The following is a 22201-nucleotide window of genomic DNA, read 5'->3' as shown; positions in this document are numbered from 1 at the left end:
AAGTATGTATAGGATAATTGATAAACACATTCAATACTTAAATAAACTATTAGTTTAAGCAATATATAGATAGTTTTTTTAATAAACAGATATTTTTTCTTCCTATTGAATACAAAATTTATTTCTTCCTTCCAAACTTCTTTATCTCACATCTATTACTTAATGAAATGCTTTATTTTCGATAGGTTTTGTAACGAAAGCAAGAAATTACGATAGTAACAAATTTTCGCAAACGATATAAACGTCTAGCAAATAAATTAATTCAATGGTAATAGAATTATGGTATGTCCAACAAGATGAAATAATTGAAGCGGATAACAAATAAGATGTACTCTAATTGAATAATCTCGAAATCGACATCAATGAAGGGTAGAAGAAAAAATACCAACTATTATAACTTATACCAAATTTGTATAGAAAAATTATGAAAAATAGCGAAAAGATATGCTTCATCATGAAAAAAATTCAAGAATGAAAGAAACATATGTAAAAGACTAATCGTAAAGCATCAAATTGAAACCTCAACAAGTCTTCAATATCCATAACGGACATAAAAAGGAATGAGACAGTGCTGATAAGAAGGGTGAAAAAATCAAATTAAACAGCTGAATTTGTACAGCAAACTAAGGGTCAAATAAGCAGGATTAAAAGAAAATACCGAGGAGAATCGTATGTCTCAAAAAATAGAAAAGAAAATGAAAAATGATAATTAAAACAAACAAAGAGTTCAAAGAAAAAGCCTTTGGCTGAACACAAAGAAGCAACAACGCGAAAATCACATTCACGATACAACCATCAGACCAAAAACTACTTTTCTTTTTAGAAAAAAAAAAGTTTTCATAAATTGTACAGTTAGCTCTAAAACATCGCTAGAAATAAAAGGAAGGATCGGTTTTCAAAGGAAGAGAAATAAAAGCTTACATAGCTTGAATGATCATACCAGAAGTCCAACCCTGTTGGGATAAACTTTTTTTAAATTGAAGGACGCGTCCAAGGAAAAAAAATCTTTGGACATTTTCAAGTCCTACTTCTTCTAATTGGGACTTGGCATGAGAAAAAGGAAGATTGGGATTAATCTGAATCGAGTAATCTTTGTCATCCTTACTGTAACGGATTAAGACGGTTTCCAAAGACGAATCCAATTCCGCATCCTTTAGCGATGCTATGGATTTTGTGGTGGTATCATGCTCCTCTGGGGATTTTGTAGGGTCGTTGCTACTTATCATGTTATCATCCTCATCGTCGAGTGAATCTTTTCGTTCTGCAAAAGCACGAGGGATACGAGCCACAATTTTAGGAATTTCATAAAAAGTGCCTTTTGAATCGTATACACCCTTACTAATATCGTTTTCTGGAATCGTCAAATCCGCCGCCAATGCCATTTCGGTAGCCGCTTCAGCATTTCCTTCGTACAATAAAGTCACTACTTTGTGCAAAACATCCCATATTTCTTTTGAGCCACCATAAGCCCAGCAGGTTTCCCAAAACTCATTTCGACGTACCTCGACTTCTTCTTTTGTCAGCAGAGGATTGGGTGTGTACAGTTTGGGCAATCGCAAAATATTGCTACCAGATGGCTGCTCACCGCCATTATTTGCAACTCCTGCAACCTGATTTCCGGAGAGACATTGACCCATCCTGTTTTACTTGAATAACGTTTCTCCCTTGATTTCTCGAGATTGTGCTGTTGTAACACGTTTGGATAAGGGATTGTTGCATACGGAAGATAAAGTGACTTGGAAACAAAGCATTAACAAAACAGCAAAGAAAGTAACGCTTTTGCGCTATAATAGAAATAAATTAATTACCTTCGTTTTTTATATAATAGACTTGATGTATATTCAAATATTGTAATCTAGTACAATGTCTGTACACCAAGATTGAGAAAATTAATAATATATATACCTATGTATAATTAATTAATTATCATTTATCAATAATAAAACATCTTACACTGCGAGCTGCATTCAGATTGAACAAATAAGGCGGATATTTTCTTTGGAATTTGTATTAAAGCATCTACAATTTTAGTCTCTATTTTGGCAGTTCTCAATCTTATTAATAAACAATATTTCAACTCAGTATACGATTCAGATATGGCTTGGACTCACCTTGTTAAGGAGCATAATGGGTATCTTGTTCCCAGTGATAAAAAAAGATATTTGTCATTAGTAAAAGAAGTTTCTACTCGTTTCATTTCATTTGATTGTGTTTCCGATATTTGAATTACTCTATTCAGATCCTATTTGGTATTAGAGAGTAATAATCGATAATTCTCGAAACCAATTTTTAAATTATATTCCTGCTTTTAGCTCAAATATTTCGTAAATCATTGTTCATTCAGCAGACAACTCAGAGACTCACGGGTATTACATGCTTTAAATATTTGGCAAAACGCGGTTCGACTAAAAATTGTTAATACAACAACACCTAAGGAAAGGAAGAGAGCATACCAAATAATCCATCCGCTATTGCGACACACGTAGATTTTGAAGGGTCCTCATTGTCCAACATATAAGCAGTACCATGGGTTTGAGCCTTTCGGCCCTTAGTCCATTCAAGATGGGAGCGCAAAATATAGAAATGGTTTGTGTATGCTTTTGTAGGATTTGAAAGTTTCAGATTGGCAGTTACTGCAATTTTGTTGGGCAAACTCAGGAAGCTCTGTAATTCAAATATTAGCTTGATTAAAATAGTTTTGTAATAACTTACACATATAGCTAGAACTTCGTCCATACATCTGAAATATGCTGTAAATAATCAGTTCTTTAAAAAAGCAATAATAAAATTTCCAGTTCTTACGTTGCAATAAGTCCAGGATGTATAGTATCATCGTCGAGACCGACATCTTTGCCTACATGGGCAATTGCGTAGACTTGTCGTGTAGATTTATCATAAAAAATTACTGGAGGAACTGTTATACGTCCAGGACCACTCAAAAGGTTATTTGTCAAACTGTGATTGCTACGATTGAATGGCATACGCAACTCGCGAAACGAAGGATTTTGTCGTAAGTCTTTTACAATTTTCAGGTTTTGTAAACGATTTTCTACCTCCAATACTTCCTTTTCTTGTTCTTCTGTATATTTGACTTGATAGATATGCTTTTCCATAACAAAATTTCCAAACATATACCCAGCGGCCGCGCAAGTCCCTGACACACCGGCATAAACGACTCCTTTCTTCATCAATGGATTTTTCATTTGCCTTCTAAATCCATTAAATAAATATGAAGCCGGAGCTTTTCCAAAAAGACGAAGAGACGAAGCAATTCCCATATCTTAGAGTAATGGTTCTTCGCACATGGTACATCATATCCATTCAGACCATGGTACCCAATGTTTGGTCGAAGAATCGACTCTCACATTATATTAAAAGATTATATTTGAAATTTATATAAAAAAATGATATTATTCAAAAAATTTATCATAAAATTAATAATTAAACACCTTTGAAGGCACTGTAAATAGTACGAAAGGAAGATATTCTTCATCTAAATTAAGGTCTGCCATACTCTCATCAAGACCTGCTGAAGAATCAACATTCTTAACCTTATTGTTTCCGACAGGATTCTGTGCTAAATACGCATATTTCGATAATAAAATATTCTTAATCTTAACTTCAGACTTGGCCATGGGCTAATCGAGTGTTAGTAAAACTTGTGCTAAAAAAGAAAGAAGCAAGTGCATTTATTAAGCAACCAACTCCTTAAGTAGCATACCTGAAATATTACCGAGGAAAAATCAGGAGGTAAGCCATAACGCAGTATACTTTCAACATAAACACAAAGACATTTCAAGTGAATCCAGCCTTGAAAAGATTCAGAAAAGGCGATACTAGCGTAGCGAAGTAAAGAACTGAGCATTCGCTTTTCCTTAACTGCCGCATCGTCAAATTCACTTTGCTCAGTTTCGCGTAAACCTTGCTCAAAGGTAAATTCGCGAATCGTATATCTATGATTTTTGTTAACATAAAAAAAAGAGGCCTTGAACCAAAAGACTTACTTTGCTTCTCTGGCTTTTGTAATAAATGAGTCGGCTGTCTTCTTGAATACAACTACAGTATATAGAACAAACTCAGAGTCTTGGTCCAGCTTTTTAGCTGATCTGGGAATTACCAAATCCGTCAATGTTTCATAAGAATTTAAAAATTGCTTCTCTAAGTTTAAGGGTACAGCGATAAAAACATTTGTCAGATAATCAGAGCCGTGGACAACGTCTTCCTCATGAACTATGTTTGCGAGTGACTTTTGTGATAAATTACCGCTAAAAAGAAAATGTTAGATCTTAACAAACTCATAAAAAAAGGTGTCACACGGAAACCGATAGATCCATTAGATAATCAAGTGATGATAACAGGAAAGACATACCTTTGCTTTTTCTGCATATTTTGAAAAGCAGAACTAGCTTGCTGAAAGCTAGTTTGTCTAGTACGGATATCATTTTCAAAGGAAATAATTTCCTGATTGATCGAAAAGTTAGCAAAATAGTGTTTAGGAGGATGCAATACATACGGAAGTTATCCTATCAGAAATTTCAGAAATAGTTTTATTCATATGAAAACGGGAAGAATTCCAAGCAAAAGAAGAAACATATTCCAGAGGTGATTCTGTTAAAGAGGCAAAAGTCAGTCATAAATTATTAAAATAAAGACTTACTGTCTTGGACCATAAAATAATCTTTCAAATCTCCCGATGAGGAAGACACTGTATTCTTTATAATGTCAGAGATCTTGGATATAGCGGAAGCACACTGTGCATCTTGTTTTGTCAATTGTTCACTCTGACTGATTAAAACATCCAAACTCTCAACCTAAAACGGGAAAAATGTGAGCAAAAATTCAAATAATACCAAGATTGGAAGAAATGATACTTCATTTATATACTGAATGTATGGTTAGCGAACCTACATACCTTGAAAGGAGGAACATCAAAAGGAGCTACGGTGCTTATTAAAGATGTCGATCCAGAAACTAAAAGTCTTTCAATATCGTCACATAGATCAGCATTCGATCCTCCTCTAGAGGGAACAGATAAAATCCAGAAATCACTTTTCGACATCGTCAAACAATCTATGCTAATGTGGTACTTTCACCAATGTGTTTCGTTATCAAAAGACACTAAAAAAACGAGTGAAAATTAATAGTGATCCAAAAATACAATAGGAACTCCAGAATTCACACTTCCAAGGAACAAGATTGGGAAAGGAAGTAGAGGGGTCTGACAACGAGTGTAAGCGATAGACACCAGAAAGCCAAGGTAGAACAGATGCTGAGGAATGAATAACGATGAGAGGAATTAGATGTGGAGGGAAAAGGTGAGCATTAGATGCTTCTTTTCAAAAACAAAATTCAGACGATACTTTTTGTTGATGAGAATCTATATAGAGGACGATGCTTTGATATTTCCTTTGGCTCATTAGAAGAATATCATATAATTACACCTCGTTAAAAAGCATATTCTTTCATGGTACAGTAACCTGATTACGATATCATATCACTACGCTATATTAAGTTACATTAGCCGTCGCCATTTGTTATTTGCTCTTTATTGTATGCTGTTTATTTTATAACGATAGCATGGGGAATGAAATTGAAAATGATAGCAGCATTTCCATAAAAACTAGCTATTTTATTGTTTTCTAGAGCTGCTGTAAGTAAGATGCAACGAAACTATGTTCCTTAGTCCATGTGTAAGCTATTAAATATAATTACAAGACCTTACGATATTTTATTGTTATCTAAAGAGTACATAATACCATTTTTGCGATAAACAATCCTACATATGATTATATATATCACAATGTAAATTCACTGCAGTCTATCGGTATCGGTAAGGTTGTTTATGGAATGCAATGTAAACATACTAACTTTTTTAGAGCTCGTTGCTTTGCTTCACTAGAGTTCACTATTTAGTAAATATAGAAGAGCTGCTAATGTAATCAAAAGAAGCAGAAGAATTCAATGGTTGTAGCGTACAGCTTGTTATCGACCAATTCTTTATTGAGATGTTTTTTGGTACTATTAGAGTTTTAAATTGGTTCAAAAATTTATAAGTATTAGGAGTTTTAGCTGAAAACGAGTATAGTTGCGACCTAGCTTCCTGTTGGAGTTTTGCGTAAACTAGTATGGTATACACATCAGATAAATTGAATAAAAGCATGTAATATATGCAAATAAATATAAAAAAAAAGGAATACCAATTACCTGAGCAAGTAGCGATTTTAAAAAAAAATAAAATAAAAATAAACCTTTAGTATTATACCAGATGATCCAAGACATGTTAAATCGAGAAAGTTTAAAGTAACAAAATGAGAGAATACGAAATCATACTTTCGTTCAGAAATATAATGACCAGGAATTTAGGTTAACTAAAAATCTCACCATAGATGGGATTTCGGGTGGAAATTCTAGTAGGGTGTCAAAGAGAAAACTAATATAAAGACCAGTATAAGTAATGTCAACATCTACAACATGGTTTACAAGTTTATGAAAAGTGTAGAAAAGTATTGTCCAATTTATAACGTAGGTTTAATTTTGAAAAGATAGTGAATGTGTCGTTTAGATATGAAAAATAAAAATAAAATGAAGATTGTTCGTACAAAAAAAATCAAAAAAAAAAAGAAAAAAATTAAGGGAATAAAGAAAGAATAATAATAATAATAATAATAGAAAAAAAATAAAAAAAGAAACGAATTAAAAATTCACATTAGTGAATTTTAACATTTGTCCTCTTTCTTTCTTTATTTTTCTGCCTTTACCAATATTTTTTTTTCGGTATGAGACTAAATCCGACCACAAAAGTATCTCTCTGCTCAGCCAAGCCTTTTGTCCACACATTGCTTCTAATTACAAAAGTACTTATATCGGTATTTCAATAATGCCGTCTGAAAATGGATTTCTATTAGCGACTAAACTGTACTAGTCGCTTGGAAAAACCGGGTTTATCGGTTAAAACAGTAAATTTCAAAAACCAAAGGTACAAAAAAGGTAGAAAAAAACCTCAAAAAGAATTTGAAATTGTTTTGAAAACAATTGAAAGAAAACTAATCTACAGAAGATTTCTCTTTCCAACATGTACTTACAAAAAGTACCCATTTATCCACTTAATTCATTTATCGCCTAATATTTATGCAAAAGCCCACTTTCTTTTTTTAACTCATTTCTAAGGATTTCCCCAATTCTCCAATATCTAACAATAATTTCTAGTTTTATGTCTTCTCAATCTACTATTTCACTTCCTCCTCACATCTTTTTTGTTCCTTGTCTTTTCCTTCTACCTTTTCTTTTAGCGTTGCTCCCCTACCTTGATCCAAAAGTCTTGCTAAACTAATAAGCGAAACACTAAACCTACACTCCACAAATGAAAGGTTATTTTGCTAAGGTTTCTCCACAATTTCTCCACGAGTATACTCGCTTAATATAATCTTATTTCTTTTTTTTGCGTGGGCAATTTTATTGTTCTTAGTGCATACTACATAACCGATACATGGGCAAACCTTCTCATCATGACGTAACCTTCTCCTTGAGCTATTTTGTGCTAAGCCACGGTGTCAAATGAGGTTATCTTTTTAGTATTATTCGATCAGGCGCAAATCCACCATTACAATAGCGCTTATTACGAGTTTTTGAAGTCAACCTTAGAATTTGCCCTTTCCTATCTACTTGTTCCTATATATATGCTTCTACAATTTTTTACCTAAAATAAAACGAATTTTTGTTGATTCTTTGAGTGCCGGTATTTTGAAACCAAGCTCGTTTACTTCGATAGTAAATAAGGGGATTTTGAGAAAATTGAGAAAATCGGACATTTCTTTTATAACGTTAGATTTCCCTTTTTTTTCGTTTCATCATAAGAGGCGCAATAGTTTTTTTTTATCAAAAAAACCAGGGTTACGTCTGTACGTATACTTGTTCCATCAGTTCTCTTGCAGAGATCCGTTTTCCGCCAAGTTTGGTGCTTTCTTCATATCGTAGCCGCTCAAACGTAATCAGAGCCAATACCAACTTTTCCACCCGAAATCCGGGTGAGTGAGCTTGCAAGCAGTTAAATATCAAATACAAACTTTTTTTTAGCTCATTTTTACGTTCCATCTTGGCTTTTTCTTGTTGTTGCTTTCTCCCATCGTTGGCCTTTTCTTGAGATTTTTTCTATACTCATTGATTGTAATAGTTGATCATTTACTCAAATCTATTGCGTGTAAACGAATCGGCTTATTCAATCAATTGCCACGTCTTTTATCCTCCATAAATATTAGTCTTTTACCTCTTCTTCATTTCATGGAGTCTGTGTAGACAAACAAATTGTATTTGCCCACAGATATACTCGTTACTACTATTTTTTTTTTCCTCTTGTGAATTTCTTCCTTATTTTCTTAGTGTTTTTGACTCGAGAAAAAGGTCGATTTGATTTCTTGTTTCTATACACAAATTCTACTTGACCCGTGGTCAACAAAAAATTTTATACACCCATTTCGTATATATTCTATATTCATCAGGTGTAAACAAAAAAGTTTTATTGACTTTTTGTCTTTTAAATATTTCCCTTAATTCTCTTTCAAGTCATTTTTACTCTTTACCAAAAGTTGTCAATTTCAACTCAACGCCTCTTTTCGTTGATTGAATTTAAAGGTGGCCTATTCCTGAATTTTTTTTTCCTCTAAAAAGCTTTTCTCCTTTTCTATTCCTATTTAACTTATTCCTTGTTAATTGTTTTCTCTTTTAATTCGATCTCAAGGGATCAGAAAGTTAATTACGAGTCTCCATTTTTTTAGTTTTATTATTTTATTTTATTTTTCCCCTTTCCCTGTGTCGTTCAGTTTTCTTGTTCTTTCTCCTTTGTTCCTATTACTTTAATTCCGTTGGTTTGGTTTTTACCTATACATCTTGACCTATTTTACCCTTTAATTCGCTTCCTCGCGTGTTTAATCAAGTTTTCGTCAAGACATTTTTCTTTACCTTCCATTACATTATCTTGTTTTCTTTGCCCAATCTTTCTGTTTTTTATAGTATATAGTGAGTGATAATAGCTCTCCTCTTCATCTTCTCTTCTCGTTTTTTCGCTTATAGTTAGTTTGTTTTAAGATGCCTACTTACAATGATGATGATGATTCAAGCCGGCCTCCGAGCGTCCATTCGGAGCGCAACCAAAAGCCCAGCTCCTCTCAATTCCTCGGTGTTCCTTCTTCAAACTATAATCAAAGAGAAAATAGCTCTCGAAGTGGTAGTTCTACTATTTCTCGTGAACCAAGCTCTTCTGGCACCATGTATCCCATGGCAAGTCGTGATTCAATGAAAGAGAGTTATGATAAAAATAAGGGTACCCCTCCGGATTACACGAGTTATGTATCCCATTCCGATGCAGAGCCTGAACAGGCATCGTCAAAATCCAGTACTTCCATTGAGGACTTATTACATACCGAATACGATGACGCTCCATTTGCTTTCTCTATTCCATTGCTCCAGCGATTACAAGATCCAAAGAACACAAGTCTCTTACATGCCATCCATGGCCTTAAGGGTTTATGTAAAGGACTAAAGGTTGACCCTAGTACTGGTATTTCTACTCACGAACCTCATTATGCCGATAAATTGCAGATGAGTGATATCTTGAACGATGATTCCAATCCGAAACTGGTCGTACACCTTGATAGAATTAGGTCCCAAGATAACAATCCCGAAGCTAAGGTTTCGCACGATTCAGATAGAGTCAAATACTATGGTAAAAATGTGCTCCCAGAACATGATTCTAAAGGCCTCATTCGTCTTATGCTCGAAGCCTTTAAGGATAAGGTTCTTATTCTTTTGAGTATAGCTGCCGTAGTTTCGCTGGCATTAGGTTTATATCAAACGTTCGGGCAGCCTCCCACCCTTGATCCCATCACTGGAAAACCTGAACCTCGTGTCGAATGGGTGGAAGGCGTGGCTATTATGGCTGCAATCGTTATTGTTGTTACCGTGGGTGGTGTGAATGACTGGCAAAAAGAGCTTCAGTTTAAGAAGTTAAATGCGAAAGTTTCCAATTTTGATGTCCAGGTTCTTCGAGATGGTGCTGTTCATTCTACATCTGTTTTTGATCTAGTTGTTGGCGACGTCTTGTTTGTTGAAGCCGGCGATGTAGTTCCTGTGGATGGTGTGCTTATTGAATCGAATAATCTTGTTCTTGATGAATCCGCGATGACTGGTGAAACAGACAACATCAAGAAAGTAGATGCCAATACTGCCATTGAAAGAACATCGCCGGACGTCGAATATCGAAAGAATGCCGACCCATATTTGATTTCTGGTACTACTATTTTAGAAGGCAATGGTAAACTTTTGGTAACTGCTGTCGGTGTTAATTCATTTAACGGGCGTACAACCATGGCAATGCGTACAGAAGGGCAAGCCACTCCATTGCAACTTCGTCTTTCAAGAGTTGCTGATGCAATTGCAAAACTCGGTGGTGCTGCATCTGCTTTATTGTTTATCGTCCTACTTATTGAATTTTTGGTTCGCTTAAAATCCAATGACTCCTCTTCTAAGAACAAGGGTCAAGAGTTTTTGCAAATTCTCATTGTCTCAGTTACTTTGTTAGTCGTCGCCGTTCCCGAAGGTCTTCCTTTGGCAGTTACCTTGGCTTTGGCTTTTGCTACAAATCGCATGCAGAAAGATAATAACTTGGTCCGTCACTTACAAGCTTGTGAAACGATGGGAACAGCTACTAACATTTGCTCGGATAAAACTGGTACGTTAACCCAAAATCGAATGACTGTTGTTGCGGGTGGATTTGGCACAGATGTGTTGTTTTTTGATCATAATGATGAAACTCCTACCAACGTTGATCAGGGTTCCGATTCTTCAAAGTTCGAAGACGCTGGTGCTAGCGCATTCGCCTTTAAGCGCCTTTCCCCAGAACTTCGGGACTTAACTCTTTACAGTATTGCTGTCAATTCGACATGTCGACAGCTATTTGAGGATAATTCTGACACCCCAAGGTTTATAGGTTCTAAGACAGAAACAGCATTACTTGATATGTCAGTCAAAGAGCTGGGACTTACAAACGTCGATAGCATGCGTTCAAGCGTTGATATCAAGCAATTCTTCTCATTTTCCTCTGACCGCAAAGCATCTGGTGCTATATTTGAATACAAAGACAAGTATTACTTTGTAGTAAAAGGTATGCCGGAAAGAGTTTTGCAACAGTCTACATCAGTTATTACCAATGGCTCCCTTGACGAAGTTGAAGATATGCATTCTCATGCAGATTATTTTAAAGAAATGATCACTGGATATGCCAAAAGATCTCTTCGTACTTTAGGTTTATGCTATCGTGTGTTTGACTCTTGGCCTCCCAAAGATATTCCCACCAATGACGAGGATAGTTCTAATCCTTTGAAATGGGAAGACGCATTTACAGACATGACTTTCTTAGGATTTTTCGGTATCATGGACCCTATTCGGCCAGATGTACCTTTGGCTGTAAAGGTTTGCCAAGGTGCAGGGGTGACTGTTCGTATGGTTACTGGTGATAATATTGTTACTGCTAAGGCTATTGCTTCGCAGTGCGGAATTTACACAGAGGATGGAATATCCATGGAAGGACCGGAATTTCGATCTCTTTCTGATGAGAAACGCTTAGAAATCTTACCCAAATTAGATGTACTTGCACGCTCATCTCCTTTGGACAAACAGTTATTGATTGAAGGACTGCAGAAGCTTGGTAACGTAGTAGCGGTTACAGGTGATGGTACCAATGATGCGCCTGCACTAAAAAAAGCTAACGTCGGCTTTTCAATGGGTAAATCGGGAACCGAAGTTGCCAAGGAGGCGTCCGATATTATCCTTATGGACGACAACTTCTCGTCAATTGTGAAAGCAATTGCTTGGGGAAGAACCGTTAACGACGCTGTAAAAAAATTCCTGCAATTTCAAATTACCGTGAATATTACGGCTGTTTTCTTGACTATTATCTCTGCTGTTGCCTCGACTGACCAAAGCTCTGTTTTAACTGCTGTTCAGCTTTTGTGGGTTAATTTAATTATGGATACACTTGCTGCTCTTGCACTTGCCACTGACCCTCCTACTCCTGAAGTGTTAAAGAGGAAACCTGAGAAACCAGGTGCATCGCTTTTTACTTTTGACATGTGGAAAATGATTATTTGTCAATCTATGTACCAACTTGCTGTTACTTTGGTGCTACACTTTGCTGGTAATAGTATCTTCCATTACCCTTCCAATACTGCGGACATGAATACTATTGTTTTCAATACCTTTGTCTGGCTCCAGCTGTTTAACGAAATTAACAATCGGAGATTGGATAACAAGCTCAATATTTTTGAACGTATTAACCATAACTTCCTCTTTATTGCTATTTTCGTTATTGTTGCTGGTATCCAAGTTATAATTGTTTTTTTCGGAGGTGCCGCATTCTCCGTAAAAAGAATCGATGGTAAAGGATGGGCGATTTCCATCGTGTTTGGTGTTATCTCTATCCCACTTGGAGCCTTGATTCGTTGTGTACCAAACAATTTCCTAAGAAAGGTCCTTCCGGTTAAGACAATTGACACTGTTTTCTCTTGGATTCTAAATCCTAGGTTCCGTTCTAAGCGCCGTTCAACCGATCATGATGTTGAATCCCTTAGTCTTATCCCGTATGAACCCACATCTCCCAACGAAGTTATTGACTCTATTCGTCATTCCCTTGGCTTCGTTCAACGCATTAGAGGAGGAAGGATACGCCACCTACTCAACAACTCCAAATTTGATAAACAGATGGAAGCGCTTCCTGAACGTCTTCGTCCCCGTGTAAAACAGAGATTTATGAAGATCCGTTCACCTTCTGTTTCTTCAGCTACTAGCGTAGCTTTAATGATTCCTATCTCAACACTTGTTAGTGAAGCCAGCGGACGATTAGGTGGGCATGACATTTGGATTTCTCACAATCGCCAAGCTCTCGATAAAAAAAGCTCAAATGTTCATTAATTTAAGACGAATGTATGAGACAGAATAACAGTGATTCTATTATCGAATTTTTCTTTTTTATTTCCTTATTCTCGTTGGAAATCGCCTTCTTTTTCTATATTTGTTATCAATTAAAAGTTTGTTTCTTAGGTTTAAAAATTCCCTTTTTGTATAGAAAACGAGTCAGCTTTACCTTTTTCCTTATGTCTACTTTCTTTGTTTATCTTTATGAGTTACTTGGTTTTTGCCTATTAATGGTTTAGCCAGTTTGTTATATACCGCTTGAGCTTTAAGTTTTATGAATGAATAAAGAAAACTCCATTAATTAGAAACATGTTGTTTAACAGAAATATGAGGAAACAACGTACACGTATTTTGAAATAAAAAATGTAAACGTAACATAAAGTAAGGAATGAAATTATCGAATACTCTAGAATCAACGGAATCATCTAAAAGACAATGTGTGAGGATTAAGCATCAACACGGTTTGTTTAGTAGACTACAAAATTTTCAATTCTAAAACTCTTGGATAAAACTTGGGTATATGGTATATAATTAAGGACTTAGTTATCAAGGAGGAAAGGCTTGATGACATACTTGAAAACAGTCCTTGCATAAAGATGATAAGATTCAAAGAAAGAGAAGAAGAAAAAGAAGCTCTTTAAAAAGTAAATAAGTTATGATAATAAATAATAAAAGAAGAGCTCAACCTCATATTCAACAGAATATTTGCGTAAGAAAATTTATAAGAGCGTTCGTTAGTGACCATCATTTGTTAAAGAAGAAGACGGTTCTGATTGAAGGTCATCATCGTCCGTACGATTGACTGAGTATCGTTGACGGACGAGTTGATGAACAAAAATACTAGCCTTCAGGAACCTTTTTGAGGAGTATTTTTGGAAAAAGGCTTTGTGTTCTAGAGGCTTGTTATGATAATGAAGCATAATATACGCTATCTCCTTTAATTCATGCTCTTCATACCCACCAGAGCTTTCAACTAACTTTGGCGTCCATGGGCCGCGACGCAATAATCGGCGGCTCAAATACATTGCGGCAGCAGCAATTTTAGACATAGGATATCGTAATAAATCGTGGTCAAACAGATAAATTTCTGTTAGGTATTTCCCCAATGTCCTTGTTTGTGCATCATAACCTTCTGCTTGAGATATTTTGCGAAGAAAATTTAAAGGACTTGGATAGGACAAGTCAAAATTGAGAACATTTAACATATAACGTTCAGCGACACAGACATCTTCTACGGTAAAAGCACCATCAGTCATGTAAACAAAGTTTTGTATCGAAGGACACATAACCTCCTCATATTTGCTAGCGATGAGAAGAGCAGTAATGCCTGTTAATTGAAATTTAGACAAAGAGCATGAACGACGCGACAAGAATCGATCAATTATATTGACTGCCAAATAAAGGGTTTCGGGCATTAAACAAAAGTTGGAATGTATTTCCACCAACCATTCATTCAAAATTTCCCTCATTTTCCAGGTTAATTCTTTTTGTTGGTCCATATATTTTGGATTGGGAAGACACTTTAAATCCAGCTTTCTGATGTACTCAAATATTTCGGGTGCGTATTCCTCAGCCATCAAAGGATTGGAGGATAAATGATCATCAACATTAGAGACTCTGTCCTTTTGTAAAGTTTCTACAGATGGATCCGCATTTTTGCTATAAACTTTCAACTTTTTCACGAATTTAGATTCGACAGGTTTATCAGCTTCTTCATTTGTAGATAAATTAGATTCATCGAACGATCTTTTCGCTTTTTTCGTATCCTTCTCATCAGCATTATTTTTACCTACATTGGAAACATCAGATAGGACAGTTCGACGTGGCAGATTAATTTCAAAATTTGTAGATAATTTTGTCTTCTCAGTCCCTTTTGATAAAGCTTGTTTGCCAACAAGTGTGTTTTCATCTTGATAACTATGCTTATTGATTTTAGAACCAACAGGCTTTGAAATTGAATAGAGAGCCATATGAAATATGGATTGATAAATTACCCTTTTATCAACGTATAGAAATATATCTGATTGTTTGTAACCAAAAATGTCTTCTTTTTATTAAAATAAGGAAACTGTTTTTGGTAAATTAATCTCAATTGACAAGATGGATAAATTAGGGAAATTGAGCGATCGAGAAACAGAAAGCACTTATAGCGAATTTTTAAAGTTTCTCTTTTAAATGAGAATAAATCAATGGGTCCGAATTATTCTATTGTTGTTGATAGGAAGAAAGGGAAAGAAATCGTCCAAACATAAACAAATGAATTGTGTAAACAAACCAAACCAACCTACTGTTGTGGATATAAACGAAAAAAAAAAACAAGCAGATGTAATCAAAATTGAGAAAGAAAAAAAAGTAAAGATAAATTTTTTAACGTTCGATTCGAAAATGAATTTACCTCTTTGAGGTATGCAGAATTAACTCTTATAAAGCACAAGAGCGTAGTTTAAAGGGACAATGATTAACGAAGAGAATTAAAAAGAACACTTCTTTGTAATTAGTTTAGAAAAAGCAAAGTTGAAGGTTTGATAAACAAACGATGGATCAGAAAAAGCAGCACTAAGACGAACAATACAAGCAAATAAGTTTGATAGTTCGAATTTAAAAGAATAACAAATGTAGGTGTTATTTTTCCAGCAAGAAAAGCGAGTAAAACCTTTTCAGCTTGAGGGCGAGAGCAATGCTGAAAGGCTAAATAAATTGCAATTGGGAAGACTGTAGGATAGCAATTGTTGCACTAATATCGAAAGGGGACGATTAATTATGTTTTAATAAGATATAGTGTACTTGTTATAAGAGAAATGACTGTCTTTGGCAAGCGCCTCCTGTAAAAGAGTAGGACAATAAGCGAACCAGAACAAAGAAAACAAAGAAACTTAAAACGGTAAAGTACACAATAGAAACCGACACTTAGCAGCTGAAAAGTGTAAAAAATTAATTAAAAGAAAATAAGTACAGTAGAAATAAGATACTCCGGAGTAAAAACTAGCTTGACACTCAAAATACTGAAAGCTTAATTTACTATTGTTTACAGTTAAAACCAGCTCAACCTAGTATATGGAGCCTAAACTGATCCCTATAGCATGTATTTGAAAAAAGAAATTAGAAAGAAGGAATATTCAAAGAGAAAAGAAGAAACGCAAAAAGCAGCGACAACAAGAGAAGGACTTCAAGGTGGATCCAACCTTTGGTAGAGTCTTGTAAAAGGGAAATTACACTTGTACAAGTGCCTTTGAAGCCTTTCTTGTAACTCAACACAAGTCAAAGTGTCAGTGAAAAAGCAAAAGACAGGCATAGCAAGCATATAAAAGAAGTAAACGCGACGCGACGCGAGAAACGCGCTTTCGCGCAAGCTAAGTTGCGTGCACCTCGTTTTGGCGTGTTTTAGAGCGCGCGCTTTGGTGTAGCGTTTTGTATATTACAATTCACTATGCGCGTGCCGTCATTACATGCTACACAAACTAACGCAATTTGAATAGAATTAAAAAGGGAGAGTTCGCTAATACTTTATATCGCAGTTACACTATAATTCGCTATATGCTGAGCTTGGAAGGAATAATGTTGTTTGTCAAGAAACACAAGCATCTGTTAATAAAAGTTTGGTAAACGTCTCGTAACGTCGATAAGCCAGTACTTTATATAATCAAAGAAGAATTTTTAAATCATATCAGATAACCAATCGTAATGCTTTCTGTGAATTACACCTACCAAGACATTGTTCTGTGCAACAACATAAGCAAAATAAAACAGTATTCAGCAATAGCGCTTTAACATTAAATCTAATTTACGACATTTTTTTTAAAAAAAAAGTCAAGGAATAACAATAAGGCATAAATCACGACACTAATTTCCATTCTCTATGTCATTTGGATGGACATGAACATGAACATGATCGCTTTCAAATTGATATTGAGGTTGATCCAAAAAATAACTTCCGATAAAAATTATTTTTTCTTATAGAGCTCTTTTACATTATTTCCAACATTTTGTCATGAAAGGGCATGAACACAAAAAAGAGGAGAAACAGAATTTCAAAGCTTCATTAAAGAATATCAAGCGTACAGCAAAAAGATAATTGAATAACGTCTGATTGATATACATGGCCTGTGGTGTCAAGTTGACCAATAAACTAAAAAATGCACAAGACCGTGGTACGTTGTGCAAATTAATTTGCAATGTGGACTCAATCCTTTTTAGTAGTTTCCTCTTCACTATCCTTTGGCTGTTCAGGGGCCAAAGCATTTATTTCTTTTAGAATTTTGTGAAGCTCTCCTCTACAGACAAATTGTTAATACAGAAATGTTGACAAGGAGAAATAATTAAATATGAGAGAAAAAATGAGGGAGAGAACAATGTGGCATATATAGACGACGAATTAAAGACACTGATACACTAATAGTTGATTTTTATCCAATGCTTTAAAAGGGAAAGTTCATTTGAAGAAAGAGCGAAAATATAACAGGGTTTTTTTATCTTTAATATCAACTAGAGTGATTAAACAGTTGTAGAATCCTCCTTCATCATCTTTAACATTTCCTATGACACCTCCTCAATCCTCACCGTCTCTCTACCAAATAATAAAAATACAGTTTAAAACATTACTTACGATTTATGCATGGACGCCAAGATATCACTACCGCCCACGAATTCTCCGTTAATATAAAGTTGAGGAATCGTAGGCCAGTCGCTGAACTCCTTTATACCTTCACGTAGCTCATCATTACTCAAAACGTTGTACGTAACTAATTTATCGGAAGCAACGTTTTCTAATGAAAGAATTTGAATCGCCTTTAATGAAAATCCACACATTGGGCGGGTAGGTGTACCTTTCATGAATAAAACGATAGGATCCTCTTTGACGGCCTGTTCAAGAGCTTGACGAGTTTGTGTGGACAGCATGCGAAGTTGCATGGATATACTGGTTTTAGGAATCCAAAATCTAAACATCGAATTCATCTTGAATATGGATATTGTAAAGTGTTTATAATAAGGCAATTTTGAGCTTGAATGTCAACTCATTGATTCGCCGCAGATAAAAGTGTAAGAAGCCGTACCACGTTCTATTGCGCTATATAGAATTCTTCCAAGTCTTAAATCAGTATAATATTATAGAAAATCAGTACTTTTAGAAAAGTTTTATAAGAATATTTATTTTATTAGAAAAGTATATCGTGGGATAAAAGACTTAATATTGTACTAATCAGTTTCTGATTTCGAGAAGAACGCAGCTAAATCAAATTCCTTAATGAATATAGATTTTGCAATCCATCTGGCTCCCTTGGCCCTTTATTTCTATTAAAGGAATGTAAAAATATAATGGATCCTGGCTCTTTTCCGAAATTCCTGATAACTCATATTTGTTCTCTATAAAATATATGCATAGCTTCCGCTCCAACTTATGGTAGTTTATTATGTTCTTTGGGTCCTCTCTGTTTTCCAAAGTAAATATATTCCTCTTACTTTTACCTTATCCTTTGAAGTACTTTTACAGTTTTTTGCCTCTTTCCCTATCCGTCTCACTGAGCGATAGTAGTTCACAGGGTAATGAATAATGTAATTAACTATATAAGTCTGGAAATAACATATATATTATGTAGCTGTAAAACATTTACTAAGTAATGTATCCGCTTTTTTGTAATTCGTATGAGTTGAGTGTAAACTTGTTCTTGACAGTATTGTTCAAACATGACATATGTAATCCTCATCCATTTGCAAAAGTCCATTGTATACTCCTATAACAAACTAGGCAACCATATATCTCTTTTTTTTTTTAATCTATTCATTTTAATTAATTTGATAGTTTAAAAAAGATTTCTTCATATTAAAATTATTGAAATTTCCAACTAAGATTGCACCACTATGATTTGGTTTTGGTCAACTTTGTTAGTTACCGCAATAGCTGTATTATCCACTGCAAATGAATCCTCTTCTGGTCAAGAGAAATTAGCAGTTGAATCAATCCTTTTCGTCTTTGCTCATCCCGATGATGAATCTATGTTTTTTGGTCCCACCATCGACTATTTAGGCAATCAGCATTCTACTCGAGTTCATGTTTTGTGTCTTTCTAATGGTATGAAACAGTTGGTCCAGTTTTCCATTTTATCAATTATGTGTCGAACTAACTCCGATTTTAGGCAATGCCGATGGGCTCGGAAGCGTTAGAGAAAAAGAGTTGGTCGTCGCTGCTTCTAAGTACCAAATTGATAAAACCAATGTTCATGTTGTGTCAGATCCTCAATTGCAAGACGGTATGCAGGCAAAATGGGATCCAACCGATGTAGCGAAACACATTTCTCAAATAATTGAACGTTACAACATTAAAACGGTACGCTTTATTTTTGGTCAGTTATCCAATTAATAGACCATCTAATATAATTTTAGCTCATTACCTTTGACAATAAAGGAATATCCGGTCACCCAAACCATATCGCATGTTACGAAGGTGCCATGTAAGTATTACTTATTTACACGATTGTCAGCTAATATCATCTTGTTTATAGGAAAATTGTCAAAGCTACTCCCCAAGTTCAAGTCTTCGTTTTAGAGTCGGTTAATATATTTCGAAAATACATCTCATATTTGGACACCATTCCCACTCTTGTCCAAAGTCAGGCGGGTCGAAACGATACAATAATCATTCACGCAGATCGAAAATCTACTCAGCGCATACGCGATGCTATGGTACGAGGACACAAAAGTCAAATGGTTTGGTTTCGCTACGGCTGGATATACTTGTCTAAGTATATGTCTAACAATGTATTAAAGCGGGCTACTTAAACTTACAGTATACAGCACCATACGAGAATAATTTTAAAAACTGCCTCACATAAAATCATTCAGAATAAACCCTAACGTTTTCAACTTGTGTTACGATCAATTTCTTTTTTAAAACTTTGCCTATTTTCAGCATGCTACAAAATCTTAGGTCTTTTAATTAAAAAATATTTTTATTAAAGACTTAATTGAAGATTAAAAAAAATCTTTAAGCCAAAATATGCATTTGTCTTCTTGTACCACTCAGATACCGTTGTAGTCTTTTGAGAAATCATTGTGCCTTCACCGAACGGATTCTCCAGCATCAAATACAGTGTCATCAGCGTAGTTTCATAAGAGCTATTAGCAAATTTGACATTTCTTCAGAAGCAAATCTATGACTCACTACTGTAGAATTGCACACGACATTGAAAGTTTCTCATTACTTTTAATCACCAAGCCAACAGTACACTATCGACGGTGCAAGTTTGATAAAAACCCCATTCATCATCACAACCTTTGTTAAAAACTACTCTACCATTTCAATATGATATGTGTTTAATTCAAGTTCGTAGACAGCTAAAATTTCCTTTATATGGTATCTTGAGTTTGATTAGGGTAGGGTTTAAGTGAAGCCTTAGATTGTGTTCTTTGCTAATAGTATTACACGTTGAAGCCAACTGCGACTCAGGCGAAATGTCGAAGTCAAAAATCGGTGAAGATGTTTATAAGAAAGTAGACAAAGTTGTATGTTTACTTTTATCAATATTGATGTATTTATACTAAGACTATCAAGAACGCGGAACTGTTTGTTTTAACTTATGGATCAATTGTCGCACAATTGTGCAAAGACATGAATTATGAGAAGGTGAACGAAGAATTGGATAAAATGTTTGTTTGTTTTCAAATATAAGAGGGATATTCTAACTCCATTTCAGGGGCTATAACATTGGCATTCGGTTGATCGAAGACTTTTTAGCCAAAACTGAATGGCCTCGTTGCGCAGATTTTCGTGAGACAGGTGAAACAGTTGCAAAAGTTGGATTTAAAGTGTTCTTGAACTTTTCTCCTATCATTTCCAGTGTATCGGATGATGGAAATACATTCGTCCTTACCCTCGACGATAACCCTTTAGCTGAATTCGTTGAGTTACCGGCTGATGCTCGTCAAAAATTATGGTATTCTAATATCCTATGTGGAGTGATTAGAGGAGCGTTGGAAATGGTAAAAGCTTTTTTAGTCTTTAAATTGTAAAATCACTAACTGTAGTTTTAGTTGCAAATGGATGTAGATGCAGTTTTCTTAAGAGATATCCTAAGAGGAGACGAACATACGGAAATTCGAGTTCATCTCAAGCGAATCCTTAAAGAGGAAATTCCTCCTGGTGATGAATAAACTGTTTTCTGTAATTTGTTGGGTAGCAACGGCAACTTCTCACTTCGAATCAAAAGCTTATGTTTTTTATTTTGCGAGCTTTTCCTAAATCAAAAAATTTGATTCCTTTTCTCAGGTTATTCCATTTTAAATGTTAAAGTGTTCGACCATTCATTTTCCGCATTGTTGATCATGTTTGTTTAATGACTCTATTTACTATTATGTGATGTGTACAACTTTGATGGTGTTTTAGTTTTTAATTCCTTCACTTCCGCTTGCAACCTTGCTTCGCTTTCCTTTCATCAAATATTGCTGCAAATACTTTCAAATTGTTCTTTTTATATTACTTTGAGTGACTCAACTGTGGATACCACAATCACGGACGCTGTTTTGGACTGAAGATATAATTGGTTTCATTTGATTACCAATTTATGCTAGAAGTCAATCTTAATTATGCGAATAACGTTTGGTCAATTGCATCGTTTAACTGGATTTTTTGTTAAAATTTCAACCAACAACCATCATAAAAATTGCTAAAGCATTGATTCCCAACAATCTAACGAAAATCAAGCTACATTCACTCCAAAGTAGTGGATATCTAAACTATTAATGTTTTGGCATTATCTTGTAAAATACTTGACAGAAATTACATCGCGATGGGAAAGTATTGTGGTTGTACAAATAGTAATTATTCGCTTTTATCCGTCCAATATACCACACAAATGAGTATAAAGTAAGATGAATATTCAAACCTGTTGTAATTTTTTTTTTAATAAAAAAAGAGAAAAAAGTAGCTTTACCTACTCCGTTATGCATTCATTGTTCGATGTCTACTGAAACTCTTGGAATACCTTACTATAAGCAATATAGAAGGGCTATATTTTACAATTTTAAATATTGTCAGTTAGTATTTCTCATATTATTGACGTGACTTAAAACGCAGTTGAATTGCTCTTCTCATCTTACACAGATACTATCTGAGAAATGTTTAGACTATGAAGTTGATTCACCTCAACTTCCTATCAGATACGTTACAATGCACTAAATAAATTTTCAGCAAAATAACGATGAGCTTCTATACTCCGAACATCGTTGTCAACAAGGTTTCCTACTC

The 22201-nt window shown here is 34.9% G+C and overlaps 8 protein-coding genes, 10 long non-coding RNA genes and 2 other non-coding genes across 20 annotated transcripts; 8 read left to right on the top strand and 12 right to left on the bottom strand.

Annotated features, from left to right (window-relative positions):
• Positions 1–58: 58 nt before the first annotated feature.
• SPOM_SPAPB2B4.07 (ubiquitin UBTD1 family protein) lies at positions 59–1689 on the bottom strand. The gene has a single exon (NM_001019323.3). It carries the CDS (start codon positions 1635–1637, stop codon positions 918–920), a length of 720 nt encoding a protein of 239 aa, NP_593893.1. The 5' UTR covers positions 1638–1689; the 3' UTR covers positions 59–917.
• SPOM_SPNCRNA.3221 lies at positions 1231–2761 on the top strand. Its single transcript, NR_192588.1, has one exon. It is a non-coding gene; the product is annotated as a non-coding RNA (long non-coding RNA).
• SPOM_SPAPB2B4.06 (uncharacterized protein) lies at positions 1951–3301 on the bottom strand. Its single transcript, NM_001019322.4, has 4 exons — positions 2803–3301; positions 2713–2740; positions 2454–2664; positions 1951–2405 (listed from the first exon to the last, which is right to left on the bottom strand). The coding sequence occupies exons 1-4, from the start codon at positions 3276–3278 to the stop codon at positions 2353–2355; spliced, it is 768 nt and encodes a 255-aa protein (NP_593892.2). The 5' UTR covers positions 3279–3301; the 3' UTR covers positions 1951–2352.
• Positions 2952–3193, top strand: SPOM_SPNCRNA.3220. The gene has a single exon (NR_192587.1). It is a non-coding gene; the product is annotated as a non-coding RNA (long non-coding RNA).
• Positions 3302–3382: 81 nt separating the features above from the next.
• On the bottom strand, positions 3383–5198 carry vma5 (V-type ATPase V1 subunit C). The gene is made up of 7 exons (NM_001019321.3): positions 4913–5198; positions 4658–4811; positions 4514–4608; positions 4370–4461; positions 4005–4265; positions 3722–3953; positions 3383–3638 (listed from the first exon to the last, which is right to left on the bottom strand). The coding sequence occupies exons 1-7, from the start codon at positions 5057–5059 to the stop codon at positions 3435–3437; spliced, it is 1185 nt and encodes a 394-aa protein (NP_593891.1). The 5' UTR covers positions 5060–5198; the 3' UTR covers positions 3383–3434.
• On the top strand, positions 4976–5414 carry SPOM_SPNCRNA.3219. Its single transcript, NR_192586.1, has one exon. It is a non-coding gene; the product is annotated as a non-coding RNA (long non-coding RNA).
• Positions 5415–5737: 323 nt separating this feature from the next.
• Positions 5738–6145, bottom strand: SPOM_SPNCRNA.3218. The gene has a single exon (NR_192585.1). It is a non-coding gene; the product is annotated as a non-coding RNA (long non-coding RNA).
• A 158-nt stretch (positions 6146–6303) lies between these two features.
• On the bottom strand, positions 6304–6514 carry SPOM_SPNCRNA.3217. Its single transcript, NR_192584.1, has one exon. It is a non-coding gene; the product is annotated as a non-coding RNA (long non-coding RNA).
• A 193-nt stretch (positions 6515–6707) lies between these two features.
• Positions 6708–8471, bottom strand: SPOM_SPNCRNA.3216. The gene has a single exon (NR_192583.1). It is a non-coding gene; the product is annotated as a non-coding RNA (long non-coding RNA).
• Positions 7991–13309, top strand: pmc1 (P2 type calcium transporting P-type ATPase Pmc1). Its single transcript, NM_001019320.3, has one exon. The coding sequence runs from the start codon at positions 9082–9084 to the stop codon at positions 12958–12960; it is 3879 nt and encodes a 1292-aa protein (NP_593890.1). The 5' UTR covers positions 7991–9081; the 3' UTR covers positions 12961–13309.
• cig2 (G1/S-specific B-type cyclin Cig2) lies at positions 11851–16231 on the bottom strand. Its single transcript, NM_001019319.3, has one exon. The coding sequence runs from the start codon at positions 14931–14933 to the stop codon at positions 13698–13700; it is 1236 nt and encodes a 411-aa protein (NP_593889.1). The 5' UTR covers positions 14934–16231; the 3' UTR covers positions 11851–13697.
• On the top strand, positions 13379–15332 carry SPOM_SPNCRNA.846. Its single transcript, NR_151228.1, has one exon. It is a non-coding gene; the product is annotated as a non-coding RNA (long non-coding RNA).
• A 249-nt stretch (positions 16232–16480) lies between the features above and the next one.
• On the top strand, positions 16481–18537 carry SPOM_SPNCRNA.3215. The gene has a single exon (NR_192582.1). It is a non-coding gene; the product is annotated as a non-coding RNA (long non-coding RNA).
• grx5 (mitochondrial [2Fe-2S] cluster assembly and transfer glutaredoxin Grx5) lies at positions 16704–17965 on the bottom strand. Its single transcript, NM_001019318.3, has 2 exons — positions 17567–17965; positions 16704–17234 (listed from the first exon to the last, which is right to left on the bottom strand). The coding sequence occupies exons 1-2, from the start codon at positions 17914–17916 to the stop codon at positions 17144–17146; spliced, it is 441 nt and encodes a 146-aa protein (NP_593888.1). The 5' UTR covers positions 17917–17965; the 3' UTR covers positions 16704–17143.
• On the bottom strand, positions 18088–18625 carry SPOM_SPNCRNA.845. The gene has a single exon (NR_151227.1). It is a non-coding gene; the product is annotated as a non-coding RNA (long non-coding RNA).
• Positions 18626–18805: 180 nt separating this feature from the next.
• Positions 18806–20249, top strand: gpi12 (pig-L family GPI synthesis protein). Its single transcript, NM_001019317.3, has 4 exons — positions 18806–19030; positions 19095–19285; positions 19342–19409; positions 19461–20249. Exons 1-4 carry the CDS (start codon positions 18820–18822, stop codon positions 19735–19737), a joined length of 747 nt encoding a protein of 248 aa, NP_593887.1. The 5' UTR covers positions 18806–18819; the 3' UTR covers positions 19738–20249.
• snr79 lies at positions 19976–20063 on the bottom strand. Its single transcript, NR_197159.1, has one exon. It is a non-coding gene; the product is annotated as a small nucleolar RNA snR79 (small nucleolar RNA).
• Positions 20250–20385: 136 nt separating the features above from the next.
• On the top strand, positions 20386–21800 carry bet3 (TRAPP complex subunit Bet3). Its single transcript, NM_001019316.3, has 4 exons — positions 20386–20460; positions 20510–20604; positions 20652–20937; positions 20989–21800. Exons 1-4 carry the CDS (start codon positions 20410–20412, stop codon positions 21106–21108), a joined length of 552 nt encoding a protein of 183 aa, NP_593886.1. The 5' UTR covers positions 20386–20409; the 3' UTR covers positions 21109–21800.
• On the bottom strand, positions 20681–20969 carry SPOM_SPNCRNA.3214. The gene has a single exon (NR_192581.1). It is a non-coding gene; the product is annotated as a non-coding RNA (long non-coding RNA).
• Positions 21801–21982: 182 nt separating the features above from the next.
• Positions 21983–22048, bottom strand: SPOM_SPNCRNA.198. Its single transcript, NR_150619.1, has one exon. It is a non-coding gene; the product is annotated as a small non-coding RNA (non-coding RNA).
• Between the last annotated feature and the right edge of the window lie 153 nt (positions 22049–22201).

Source organism: Schizosaccharomyces pombe (assembly GCF_000002945.2).
Source record: "Schizosaccharomyces pombe strain 972h- genome assembly, chromosome: I".
Taxonomy (NCBI): Eukaryota; Fungi; Ascomycota; class Schizosaccharomycetes; order Schizosaccharomycetales; family Schizosaccharomycetaceae; genus Schizosaccharomyces; species Schizosaccharomyces pombe.
The sequence above is the reverse complement of the archived record's forward strand: the minus strand, read 5'-3'. Positions and strand labels throughout refer to the sequence as shown.

Excerpts from the sequence above, each read along its gene's own strand:
- cig2 (NM_001019319.3), bottom strand. The coding sequence starts at position 14,933 with ATGGCTCTCTATTCAATTTCAAAGCCTGTTGGTTCTAAAATCAATAAG.
- gpi12 (NM_001019317.3), top strand. The coding sequence starts at position 18,820 with ATGATTTGGTTTTGGTCAACTTTGTTAGTTACCGCAATAGCTGTATTA. Across the intron at positions 19,031-19,094 it reads TGTTTTGTGTCTTTCTAATG|GCAATGCCGATGGGCTCGGA; the intron begins GTATGAAACAGT and ends CTCCGATTTTAG. Across the intron at positions 19,410-19,460 it reads GCATGTTACGAAGGTGCCAT|GAAAATTGTCAAAGCTACTC; the intron begins GTAAGTATTACT and ends TCTTGTTTATAG.
- grx5 (NM_001019318.3), bottom strand. The coding sequence starts at position 17,916 with ATGAATTCGATGTTTAGATTTTGGATTCCTAAAACCAGTATATCCATG. Across the intron at positions 17,235-17,566 it reads TTGGCGTCCATGCATAAATC|AGGAGAGCTTCACAAAATTC; the intron begins GTAAGTAATGTT and ends ATTTGTCTGTAG.
- vma5 (NM_001019321.3), bottom strand. The coding sequence starts at position 5,059 with ATGTCGAAAAGTGATTTCTGGATTTTATCTGTTCCCTCTAGAGGAGGA. Across the intron at positions 4,609-4,657 it reads TTATTTTATGGTCCAAGACA|AATCACCTCTGGAATATGTT; the intron begins GTAAGTCTTTAT and ends CCTCTTTAACAG. Across the intron at positions 3,954-4,004 it reads ACAAAAGCCAGAGAAGCAAA|ATATACGATTCGCGAATTTA; the intron begins GTAAGTCTTTTG and ends CAAAAATCATAG.
- pmc1 (NM_001019320.3), top strand. The coding sequence starts at position 9,082 with ATGCCTACTTACAATGATGATGATGATTCAAGCCGGCCTCCGAGCGTC.
- SPOM_SPAPB2B4.07 (NM_001019323.3), bottom strand. The coding sequence starts at position 1,637 with ATGGGTCAATGTCTCTCCGGAAATCAGGTTGCAGGAGTTGCAAATAAT.
- bet3 (NM_001019316.3), top strand. The coding sequence starts at position 20,410 with ATGTCGAAGTCAAAAATCGGTGAAGATGTTTATAAGAAAGTAGACAAA. Across the intron at positions 20,461-20,509 it reads ATAAGAAAGTAGACAAAGTT|AACGCGGAACTGTTTGTTTT; the intron begins GTATGTTTACTT and ends AAGACTATCAAG. Across the intron at positions 20,938-20,988 it reads TTAGAGGAGCGTTGGAAATG|TTGCAAATGGATGTAGATGC; the intron begins GTAAAAGCTTTT and ends CTGTAGTTTTAG.
- SPOM_SPAPB2B4.06 (NM_001019322.4), bottom strand. The coding sequence starts at position 3,278 with ATGGGAATTGCTTCGTCTCTTCGTCTTTTTGGAAAAGCTCCGGCTTCA. Across the intron at positions 2,741-2,802 it reads CATCCTGGACTTATTGCAAC|ATGTATGGACGAAGTTCTAG; the intron begins GTAAGAACTGGA and ends AGCATATTTCAG. Across the intron at positions 2,665-2,712 it reads ACGAAGTTCTAGCTATATGT|AGCTTCCTGAGTTTGCCCAA; the intron begins GTAAGTTATTAC and ends TTTGAATTACAG.